This window comes from Muscardinus avellanarius (genome assembly GCF_963383645.1).
Source record: "Muscardinus avellanarius genome assembly, chromosome: 17".
Lineage (NCBI taxonomy): Eukaryota > Metazoa > Chordata > Mammalia > Rodentia > Gliridae > Muscardinus > Muscardinus avellanarius.
This window is the reverse complement of record NC_137803.1, coordinates 41,116,642-41,129,311: the sequence shown is the minus strand read 5'-3', so window position 1 is coordinate 41,129,311 and position 12,670 is coordinate 41,116,642. Positions and strand designations below refer to the sequence as shown.

Here is a 12,670-nt window from a genome sequence, read left to right as displayed (position 1 = left end):
TTTGATGACTTAAAGATAACATTTCAATATTTCTTTTTGCTTTCTTTCTTACCAGAGAATATTTTTTTCTATTTTTAGGTGAAACTATTATATATTTATATATTTATTTTTCAGAAAAAAATCTATCCTAATATGGAATATGGACTCTAGGTACCCAAAACAATCTTGAAAAAGAACAAAGCTAGAAGATATATTTTCTGATTTCAAACCATATAAAGCTACTATAATTGAAACAGTGTAGTACTATTTTAAAGGCAGATATATAAACCATTGGAGTTAAATAAAAGCCTAGAGCTAAATTCTTCCCTATATTGTCAAGTTATTTTTGACAAGGTTTCCACGAACATTTGGTGGTAGAAATAATAATCTTTTAACTAAATATTGTTATTTGGAAACAGGGTCTCAGTAGGTTGTTGAGAGCCTTGCTAAGTTTCCAAAGCTGGCTTTGAACCTGTGATCCTCCTGTCTCAGCCTCCCAAGTACTGGGATCACAAGTGGCTAAATACTTGATAAGTTAGACAGCTTACTTTTGTATTCTCAGTGAATAGAAATTAATTTTAAGTGCACCAATGTGTAAGGAATATTTTTAATCTGCGAGAGTAAGATCTCTTTAAACAGATTACTAACCCAATTGTAATGCTAAGAATTAGTACCATATTTCCCAATGAAGCATGCTTATTCACTACAAAAGGTCTTGGGTGACTTTAGCTTGGTTACAACTAATCATTACCTATATTTCTATTTCTACTTTAATAAAACCATATTTCAAACCTTAAAACTGTCATTTAAATTGCTTGATAAATTTAACCTTTATTGTAATTAATACAAAATGCCAACAATTTCTTTAGTGACAGGACTGTATTTCCTAGTTGTGTATTAATATTGACATAAGAAATATGAAGCCGAGTGTGGTGATGCATGCTTGTAATTCCAGTATGTGGAAGATGAGACAGGAGTATCGTGCAGGTTCTAAGCCAGCCTCAGCTACTTAGTGAGGCTCTCAGCAACTTAGTGAGACCCTGTTTCCAAATAAAAACTTATAAAATAGGTCTAGGAGTTTAGCCCAGAGATAGAAAGCCCCTGGGTTCTATCCCCAGTACCACCTAAAAAGAAAAATGAATATATATATATATATATATATATGTGTGTGTGTGTGTGTGTGTGTGTGTGTTATATGTATATGTGTATGTGTGTGTATGTATATATATATATATATATATATATATATATATATATATAATCTGCAAGGTATATTTCCATTTCTCTGAAAGATTTATTTGTGGCTTCCCAGCCAAGGTCAGATGACTTGCTTAGGGCAATAAAACACTCCTAACATGACATCTATCTGTAGGTAATTTTCAAGTCTCCATTCAACACAGACAGCTGGGAATTCTAGGGAAGGCTGAGAAATAAATTTCTTGAGTGAGATCTAAAGGCTGGCAGGACTTAGTGAACTTCTGGACTGTTTGCACAATACCTGTAATAAATGTTGAAGGAATTTTCATGTTATCTAGGCATAGGCAATATAAATGCTCACTTACTAAACAAATAGCAAGGGTTAAATCTGGGGCCAGGGTGGCTTGTATAATTGCAGTTATGAATTTCAGGCCAGGTTTCTGCTCCTGGTTAAACTCTGGAAATCCAGAAACATCTTGAACATTTCAATATTATAAGAGATCTGTCCAAATAGAGCTTGGACCTACACTTGGGAGCTTCTGTCGCCAGTTTCTGTTCTTGAACGTGTTGTGCTGTTTACGCTCCTCTTGGCTTTCCCGTCTTATTAACCAGCTCTCCTCCCAAGGACAGCGAAGTAGAGCAGAACAAAATGCTGGCTAGGGCTGCTCCGGCTTTTCTGAAGGGCAAAGGGTAAGTGAAAGCAGAGTGTCCTGGAACCCTGAATTAACTAAACTAAAAATGGAGATTCTGGTGTCAAAAAATGCTCTGTGTGGGAAAGATCATCTTTGACCTCAGGAAAGCAGCTCTATCTTAACCCAATTAACAGCACTCAGTCGTGATTTCAAGTGGACACATCTGTGTTGTTAATCGCTTTCATTAATGTCTTTTTTTCTATTCTTTTTTATTTTTGAATTATTAAACAGATAATTTGGTTTTCTCATAAGATACTTACTCTTTGCTCATGACCCATTTCCGTGTGTTTACTATACAGATTAGTTCCTTAGCATTAGTGATTAAAGAATACAAATCTGTTTCCTGAAAATGGAAGCAGCCTAACATGAGTGAAATGGCTTTGTGAACTCCACTGCATGGGTTTTGCTTGTGTTCTTCACAGAACATCACTTGTTCTCTTCCTTTCCTGGCTTGTTTTTCTAAATGTTTTTCTACCACAAACTCCCTCCTGCCTTCTCTGCTCATTTCTGTTCACCCCTCTCAGTCCCCTTTCTTTCCTCCTGCTCTGTTTCAGGATACAGTACAGCCTGAATGTGGCAGACAGGCTGGCTGATGAACATGTTCTCATCGGGTTGTATGTCAACATGCTCCGGAACAACCCACCGTGGTTAGTGAAGGTTTGCTGCTTGGCTGTCCTTAGAGAGGGGAACAGTCTGAGCTGGTGACAAGGAGCCGAGTAACGGCATGCCAAAGGTGTCACTAACGTGCTTGTGACCTAATTCAATTAAAAATCTTTGCCATATTGGTTTGAATACTTCCCATTAATATATCATGAAATTTAGAACTTTCTGTATATCTTAGCAATGGCGAAAACCTGTGTGAGAGGATGCCGTGCCAAAGATTAGCATTGAGGTGGATGCAGGACTCTGAGTCCTATGAGTTGGTTCTAGGCCAGGTGTCATGTCAAATGACCACAGGATGGTCATGGAAGAATTTGTTCTGTTCCAAGGACATATACGTCTCTGCTGATGCAAGAAGCAATGCTTCATTTTCCTTAAGATAGAAGTGAAAAATCGAAAAGTAGTGTGATGTCATAAAAATGGAAATAATTTCTCTCACAATGATAACCGTGGGAGAAATGGTCTTTCAACAATCCAGTTACTTACAAATATGAGTAGCCACACTGATGAAGGCCGCTTTCAAATCGTAGGGCAGTTTTCTACTTTAATTTGACATAGATTGGTAAAAATTACTTTATTTAATAATATACATTTGTAATTTGAATAAAAGGTCAAACAATCTTATTATTATATTATGTCTCAGTCTAGTTTAGACTACCATTGTACAAACATATTTAGCCAAACGGTTCCTTGGAAATACTTTAACAACTTCAATTTTCTCTGAACCAAGGTCCTGTGGATGTTCTGAGGTGATAACCACTAAGTGGCCTAGTGGCTGAATTCCTATTGAAATGGCTTACACCTTCAGCAGGGCAGGTCCCTTCTCTATCTCACAATGACGTCCTTCAAACACGTAACAGCCACTATATCATGCTTATTGCCCCCACCACTTAGTGTTGTTAGACTCTTTGTTTCTAGAACTCTTTCTACCTTGACTGTTTCCAAAGTCCCTTCCTGTTGCTACTTCTAACATCTTGAATCTATTTTGGCAAGATTAATATATCATGTGATTTTAAGTCTGGCGAACTAGTGAATATTTATTTAATATATATAGGCATAATTTTTTTTTAAAAGCCAGGCATGTGGTACGTACCTGTAATCTCAGTACCTGGGAGTCTGAGACAGAAGGAAGACAAGTTCAAGGACAGCCTCAGCAACTTAGCCAGGCCTTCAGCAACTTAGTGAGACCTTGTTTCAAATTAAATATAAAATAAGGTTGGGGGTTTGGCTCAGAGGTATAATTACCCTGAGTTCAATTCTCAGTACCACAAAAAATTAAATAAGCAGCACACTAGTTAGTTTTATCCTATATCCTATTCCTTAAGAAAGTAAGAATGTACTCTTCAGCCAACCTAAATCCCCATCATTTTGTTCAAATTTCCTGAGCTTCTAGATTCAGTAGTATCTATTTTTTATTTTCATTTTTTATTTTTATGTGGAACATATTGAAAATGGCATACATTCAGACTGTGCTTGGTGCCCTCTTCCCTCCCCACTTCCCCTTCTTCCCCTCCCAACAATGAGTGTTCAGGTCAATCATGCTATTTTTATATTTTTACACAAATTCGGATGTAGCTCCTTCACTAATCAACCTCAGTCTTCTTCCTCTCCCATCCTTCCATTATAGTTTTAGTAAGGTTTCTTCTCTATTGTCTGGAGTCCCTCTGGTATCCCTAATATTCCCTAGTTTTTGCATATTAGAGAAAACATATGTTCCTTCTCTTTCTATGCTTGGCTGATCTCACTAAACATAATGTTCTCCAGATCTTTCCATCTTCTTGCAAATGACATGATTTTGTTCTTCTTTATAGCTGAGTAGAATTCCATTGTGTGTATTTTTCATAATTTTGCAACCCATTCGTCTGTTGATGGAGACTTAGGTTGGTTCCATATTTTGGCCATTATTAATTGTGCTTCTATGAACATGGGTATGCGTATGTTACTGTAGTTCTCTGATTTCAACCTGTTTGGACAAATACCCAGGAGTGGTAGAGCTGGATCATATGATGGATCTATTTCCAGTTTACTAAGGAGTCTCCACACTAATTTCCATAGTGGCTGAACTAGTCTGCACTCCCACAAACAGTGTAAGAGTTCCTTTTTCCCCATATCCTCGTCAGCATTTGTTGTTATTTGATTTCTTTATGCTTGCCACTCTGACTGGACTGGGATTAGATGGAATCTCAGCGTAGGGTTTTTTTTTTTTTTTTTTTTTGCTGGTCTGGGGATGGAACCCAGAGGCATTTAACCTCCGAGCTACATTCCCTGCCCTATTTTTTATTCTTTATTTTGAAACAGGGTCTCACTAAGTTGTGGAGGGCCTCACTAAGTAGCTGAAGCTATCCGCAAACTGCGATGATCCAGCCTCAGCCTCCTGAATGCTGGGATTACAAGCATGCACCACCACGCCCAGCTTCAGCGCAGTTTTGATTTGCATCTCCCTGATGACTAATGATGTTGAACATTCTCTTCATGTGCCTATTGGCCATTTATATCTCTTCTGTTGTGAAGTGTCTATTCAGTTCAGTTGCCCATTTCTTGATTGGGTTATTTGTTTTGCTAGTGTAGAGTCTTTTGAGCTCTTTGTATATTCTGGATATTAGCACCCTATCAGAGTGGTGCCTGGTAAAGATCTTCTGCCATTCTGTAGGCTTTCTCTTTAGGTTCTTGATGGTTTCCTTTTTTTACAACTCAGACTCTCGAAATAAAAAAAAAAAATCTTTAGTCTCATTCTCAACAAATTTGGTACCTCAATGTTACATGGTAGCTGAAAGAATAGCACTAAATACTAAATTATCCTCCCTCCCAAAATCATGTCAATAATCTTCAAAAAATTCAGTCAGCACTGATTCAGTCATAAGGCAGTAATATGGTCACACTGTGCCCAACTCCGTGATCTTAAGTACACCCCAGTCCTTTCCACCACTTTTCTTTGACCTTTTATCAATTAATGCTCTAACACAGAAATCTCCAAAGAGAAAAGCTCAGGGTTTGCCACACCCAGCCATTTCCCTTACTCAAGTGATTAATCATATTGACTTAATGGCCACTTGTGACCATAATAGTGTCTCAGCAGAGATACCTTATACCAACTTGATGAAAGCTACAAGAATTTTGTATTTTGAAACAAAAAAAACAATGTAAAATTGGACAGCCATTTGAACAGCTACCTCTCTCTTTCTCATTGATTTTTCCTGTCCTTAGGAAATTCCAACTTCACCCTCAAATTTCTCAGTCTTTTCTTTCCTTTCCTCCTTGTTTAATTAAATCCTAGCAATTTCTCACACCTGTCATGATTACATAAGTGATATAGTAACCTCTTACCCTACCCTCTTTATAATCATTATAGCTATGATGTATTAGCATTCAATTATTGTTAGATATACATGATAATCATAATAGCTAGGGGTGTGTGTGTGTGTGTTACTGAAGATTGACCCTAGGGGCATTCTACCTCCAACCTATACTCCCAGGACTTTGTATTTTGAAACAAGATTTTGCTAAGTTGCTCAGATTGGCTTCAAAGCTACTACCCTCCTGTTTTAGACTCCCAAGCACGGGAATTATAGGCATGTTCCACCACACCCATCTAGATATTTTTAAAAAAACACTTGCCCTGTGCTTTGTTTTATGTAAGAAATTCATATATGTGATTTTTCCTAGTCCTTAAAGTCCACAGAGTAAATATGATCATTTTCGTTTTATAAAAAATAAAGTTAAAAAGCATCACCTCAGAGAGTTTGCCTGACTCTCCCTTAGCCAGGTAGTTACTAAAGACTGAGAAGAGATTTTAACCATTATCCATCCAAGTCCATAGCTTACCATGCCACATGGCTTCTTATAATACCTATGTCCACACAGGCCCCTGGAAAGCTTCCTGGAGTAACTCCTCCACACTACAGTCCCCATGCATCTGCTTACTGAAACTGAGACCCTTACCTTGTTCTTTTTATTTCTTTTAATAAATATTTTGAATACATACTAGTAAAAAGAATGGTGGTTACTAATGAGTTATCTTTTATGAATTTTGTTTATGAATGAATACTTTTAGCTTTAAGCTTCAAAAAAGGCAAGAATTTTGATGTCAATCTCTTTATCAAAGCACTCTTATCAAAGTCTTACTTAATCAAAGCAGTTAGAACAGAAATAATAAATTATTTATGAAATGCTTCAAAAATGAAAGGACCCTTTCCCTCATGTTATTTAATTTACTTCACAGCCCTAGAAGGTTGTATATTACTATTTTATTTCACTGATAAGAAGATGCAAATCCCAAGACACTAAGGACTTATCTAGGTTGCATGCTCCCATGGCTTGCATACGCATTTTCTGATACCAGGTCTCACTGGTTTCCACCTTACTCCTCCACCTCCTTGTCTAAACACTCTTTGTGAGATGCTCAACAAATGGGCAACCGTAGCTGTTCTTGGTCAAAATTTTTGTTTTTGTCATTTTTCAGACATGTTCTTGATTTACTCTCTGTGGGGATCTTCTACCCCATATTAACTGCTAACAGTGAAAAAGGGCTCATTTGTAAATAGGCCCTTGCTAAATTACAGACAATCTGAATCATTATTTAGAGTTCTGATGCCAGATAAACCTAATAAATACAGCTCGATGGAAAATAGATCTGGGAGTGTAGCCCGGAGGTAGAAGGGCTTACAGGAACCCCAGTACCAATAATAATAATAATAATAATAATAATAATAATAATAATAATATAAAAATATCGTTTCTAATTAAAAATATATGTATATGGTGGCTATAAAGCACCTTTTTCAATGAGAGATGAGAATTCTCAAAATGTAATATAAGCCCAGTGCTGTGACACATGCTTGTAATCCTAGTACTTGAGAGGCTGAGACAGGAGGATTGCAGGTTTAAGACCAGCCTCAGCAATTTAGCAAGACTCTCAGCAACCTATTGAGATCCTGTTTCAACATAAAAAGTAAAGAGATGAAGGTATATCTCAGAGGTAGAATGTTCCTGGGCTCAGTTTCCAGTACAAAAAAACCCCACAATTTAACACACTGAGGGCTTTCTATCCTCCCCTAAAGCTTATCAAGTATCTGGGTTTACTAGAAGGTCTTATGGCAAGTGGACCAAAAGATTGGAATCAAACCCATAACTTCTGTGTTTAACTACAATTCTAAAGATTACTGTTTCTGGATTTCATATATAAAGTCTAATTTTATATTCCCTTGCCTACTTAAAACTCTTTACTGCACATGCTTTCAAAACCCAGTTGCCCACTACGACCTGCAAGCCTGTGTGGATCTAGCCCTGGCCTGCCCCTCTCTCAGCCTCAGTGCTCATGAGACCTCCCACTCAGTCATAAAATTTAGTCACATAAGCACTGGACCCTAAGTCAAGCCAAGTCCTTTCCTGACTAAAGACTGTGATGATAACTCTTCCCTCTGCCTAGAACATTGAATCTCATTCCACTCTTGCCCCTCCCTCCATCTGCACGGGTGCTGACTCCCTCTCTGGTTTCCGACCTTAAAGATACCACCTAAGACTATCATGGTACACTATTTCCCTTTTGCCATGACTGCATCCTTGGGTGGGTAGGCAGTTGATTGGTTAGCTGGCTGAGCTTACCATCTATCTTTCTCTCTGTGGAATAGGGACCCTCTCTGACTAAGTCACTCCCCTATTTCTGGTACCTCGCACAGAGTTAGGCATTCAGTAGGCGTCCAATAAACATCTGCTAATGTTGAATATTGATAATGCTGTGTATATAAGATCCCCTCTTACTCTAAGCAAAATCTTTGTTAATATTAGAAACCTTTTTAGTAGAATTAAATAGTTACAGTTTTAAAAAATTATAGAGTAGCCCTTAGGACATGAGTATAAAGTATATGAAAAAGTAAAGTATTAACCTTTACATAGATATAGGTAGTAAATATGGACAAAGATAAGTACCAGAAAGTTACAGAGACTGCAAAAACCAACTTATATAGGTTAGTAAAATTTAAAAGTTAGACAAGCACAGTGGTATATGCCTATAATCCCAGTGCTTGGGAGGCTGAGTTAGAAGGATCACATGTTTAAGGCCAGCCTGGGTAAGTTAGAAAGATTTGTCCCAAAATTTAAAAAATGGAAAGGGCTGGGGTATAGCTTAGTGGTAAAGCAACCTTAAGTTTAATTGACACTATAAATAAATAAATAAACAAATAAATAAATTACCACCCTTAAGTTTGATTGACACTATAAATAAATAAATAAATAAATAAATAAATAAATAAATTTAAAACTTAAGAAAGATATTGAGTGGAGAAAATATAATGCTCTCCGAGCTCTTCCACTTCTGCCACTTACTTCCTTTCTTCTTCTTCTTCTTCTTCTTCTTCTTCTTCTTCTTCTTCTTCTTCTTCTTCCTCTTCCTCTTCCTCTTCCTCTTCCTCTTCCTCTTCCTCTTCCCCTTCTTCTTCTTCTTCTTCTTCTTCTTCTTCTTCTTCTTCTTCTTCTTCTTCTTCTTCTTCTTCTTCTTCTTCTCCTTCTTCTTCTTGGAGTCCTGGGGATGAACCCAGAGGCATTCTACCTCCAAGCTACACCCCCAGCCCTATTTTTTGTTTTTTTGTTTTGAAACAGCATCTCACTGAGTTACAAAGGACCTTGCTAAGTAGCTGAGGCTGTCCTTGAACCACAATTCCCCAGTCTCAGCCTCCCAAATGCTGGGATTGCAAGCATGCTCCACCACACCCAGTTGTCTTCCACTTTCTATTAGTTTGTTAAAGCTGCCATAACAAAATACCATATACTGGGGGACTTGAACAACTGATTTTTATTTCCTCACACTCTGGAGGCTAGAGGTCTAAGACCAAGGCGCAGGAGGGATGGTTCCTCCTGATGCCTCTCTCCTTGGTAGCAGATTATCTCCCCACTATGCTATTGAATAGCCTTTTCCTTCTTCCCATGTACTCCTAGTGTTTCTTCCTTTTCTTAAAAGATGTCAGCCATATTGGGTTGACATCCTAAAACCCTAATTACTGTTTTAAAGAGCTTAATTCCAAAGGTAGTCATATCCTAAAGTACTGGGGTTTAAGATTTCAAACTATGAATTTGGAAGACAAATATTGGTCTATAACATACACTGACAATGAATCGACTTGGCTGTATGCCCTTTCGATGTGCTAGGCTGATATTTGATTGAATGGATGATCTCAATTGTAACATAATGTATTGTCAAAGTCAAAATCTTCGTGAAGAAATTTGAAGACATTCCTAAGAGAATTATGTTTCGGTTTATTATCATTAACCATGAAGACTGACATTTCAAGATTTTTTATCCTTTCCTTGCAAACCACCTTTTAAAGGGCCACAATTTTAAGCTTCAAGAGTGAATTTTTCCCCCCATTCTTTAGTTCCATAAAAGCACTGCTCAGGCCCCACTATCACTTCATCCTTTTCTTTTCCACTATACCTTTGGTTGACTCCCATGTACCTAAATGAATCCCATAGCATTTTACTTTCAACCACTGCAAAAGTTACAAAGTAATCTGGGAAAGAAACTATCCACATAAATGTTAACTAATAATGTCTTTAGACAATAATCATCCCATTAGTGAATTGCACTTTAGTAGACACGTGATATATGAGACCCGATGGCCTTAAAATTAATATCTCATGATAAAATTCTTAGACAGAAAAAATATTAAGGGAAAATATAGAAACTTTTCTGGTGTCCTTTGGATCACAATATTTTTTGTTTGATGGTCCAACCCTGGAGAATGAGAAGAGGCTCACAAGAAATCATAGACATGTGAATAAACCCTCATATCTCAGAAATCTTTGCTAAATCGCAATTTAGTAAACCCTAGCTTAATGGGGCCACTTAAGTGTCCTAGAATGTCATTTAAAGTTACTAGCGGCCGGGCGTGGTGGTGCACGCTTGTAATCCCTGCGCTTGGGAGGCAGAGACAGGAGGATTGCGCAGGTTCGAAGCCAGCCGCACACACTGGCTTAGGAGACCCTGTTTCCAAAATTAAAAAAAAAATGTAAAAATAGGTCTGGGAGTGTAGCCCGGAGGTAGAAGGGCTTCCAGGAACCCCAGTACCACCAAAAAATAAAATAAATAAAATAAAGTTACTAGCAACTGACACTGGTCATGCATATAAGGTAGAAAATAGAGAGATTACAGAATAATGGATTTCATCACTCTGAATGAAGTCAACACAACAGCCACTATTGAATTCATCATGATCTTGTAGCAAGATTACTGATTACAGAGTCCTGAAATGAATAGCTAGAGAGGGAGAAGGTAATGGAATTGGTATTTATTTTAATGATTTAGGGATTATTAGCCATTTGTCTTCAACTGTTTGTAATTGAAGTCTTACAATAATGGAATTTATCAGAAGAATGCCTCATTCACCTTTGTATAATTTGAACATACTGAAAAGGCAGATGTGGACTCATAAATCGTTCATGTGCACAAAGGGGGTAATATATCACACCCGTTCTCGTTCACAGTGCTGGGGGAAGAAAGGCATGGAATCTGAGTTACTGCTTACTAGACAGAATCCTTATCTGCATGTCTTACACTGCCAGGAAGCTGTTTAAAAAATATAACCTTCATTTATTTATACTTGCTGGGCATTCATGATAAAAGTGGTTTTATCATGAAAATTTATAATCGGTTTCTTGTTATTTATTTATCAAAACACTCATGAATGTTCCTGACAAAGTCACTTTTAAGCAACCTAACAAGTCTTGGACTTGGAATGCAACCTAACAAGTCTTGGACTTGGAATGAAAGGCACTGTTGTTGCACAAACGTTGTTGAATTAAGCATATAGTCTCAAATATACCAGCAAAAAAGGATAAACGTGTTAAATCAAATCAAGTGGTCTTTTCATAGACTAGTCATATGTTTAAAGCAAAGACAATGCAACTTTCTCTTTCTTATTGAATTTATAGTTAAAAAAAAACCTTGATTATTTTTAACCAATGCAGAGTGCAGACATTGCTTTATAAAGAAAAACATCTGCTTTAGAGCATCAGTTTTCCAGAAATAGTTCTGCCTTTTGCTATTATAATTATTTTCTTATTTCAGTTCTAAATTTGTATGCTGATTGAAATCTCAGTCTACTTTGGGACTGGTAACTACACATTATGTAAGCCCTGTTTTCTAGAACATTCTGTCTTAGGGGAATGTTTGTAAAATATTACACATGCTATGTGAATAGCAGTTGAATTCTCATAAAAATTTTTCTTTTTTATATGGCTTACATTTGAGCATTAGTTCATGTATTTGGATTCCCTATCTTATTTTCAGGATCTTTTTTATTTGGTGTATTGTGGTTTTACATCATTTTGTGGTATTGAGGGACAGACAGATGCATGCACAGAGCTCCTGGTGCCCTTTCCAGCACGTTCCTCCCCACACATGTCTTTGATATTGAAATTGATAGTTTTGTATACATTCATAGAATTACTTCACTGTTATACTCTTTATAACTTCTTCTCCCTTCCCGAATCCAAGAACTTCTTGATTCTTTCTATTCACAGCATTCTTCATTGTCTCTCAGAAGCTTGTTGAAAACGCACATCCTCAGTTCCCGACCCCACAACTCTCAACCAACCCTATCACTTCCCACTACAAAATTCAGAAAGTGAATTTTCACAAGAGCCCAAAGTCACAACACATTTACACTTTAAAGTGGAGAGGCATTGCTCTGAATAGTCCAGATAGCAGATGACATTTTGAAAGAGACAGGGATTGTTAGTGAATCTGAACAGGCTACGTTAGAGGCAGCATAGTAATATGGTATTAACAAACACTTTTGAGCATTTCATGTGTGCCAGGCACCCTGGCACTTTGATGCTTTTCACATATATTATTTCATTTGGGCAAAAGAAGAAAAGCTTTTTCTGGGAATGGATCTGTGAGTTTGTAAATAGTAGTATTTGGGGATATTCTAGTTATTTAATGTAGTCAGGGAAAGGACTAAATCTTGTATGGAAGTATTTAGGACTAAAATAGATAGTCTACATATGTGAGGGGTATAAACAGTAGCAGAGATGATGGAGACAGGAAAGCTTTCCAAATGCTAAGAAATAAATGTTAGAGTGATGGATTTAGCCAACTAGGGAAGAGCTATTGGAAGAGGAAGAGCCAATATGCCTGAAATGCTTAA

The 12,670-nt window shown here is 37.1% G+C and overlaps 1 protein-coding gene across 8 annotated transcripts in view; it reads left to right on the top strand.

Moving 5' to 3' along the window:
* The window catches only part of DTNA (dystrobrevin alpha), a gene marked incomplete at both ends in the record, with an annotated part of 145,520 nt that overhangs the window by 84,613 nt on the left and 48,237 nt on the right, over positions 1-12,670 (top strand). For 3 of the 8 annotated variants that reach the window (XM_080714374.1, XM_080714373.1, XM_080714376.1), the window contains 2 exons: positions 1,789-1,866; positions 2,423-2,515. The exons of the other annotated variants lie outside the window; for them this stretch is intronic. In XM_080714374.1, coding sequence (XP_080570500.1) covers positions 1,789-1,866; positions 2,423-2,515 — 171 coding nt within the window. The remainder of the gene's footprint in view (positions 1-1,788; positions 1,867-2,422; positions 2,516-12,670) is intronic. 8 annotated transcript variants of the gene reach the window in all.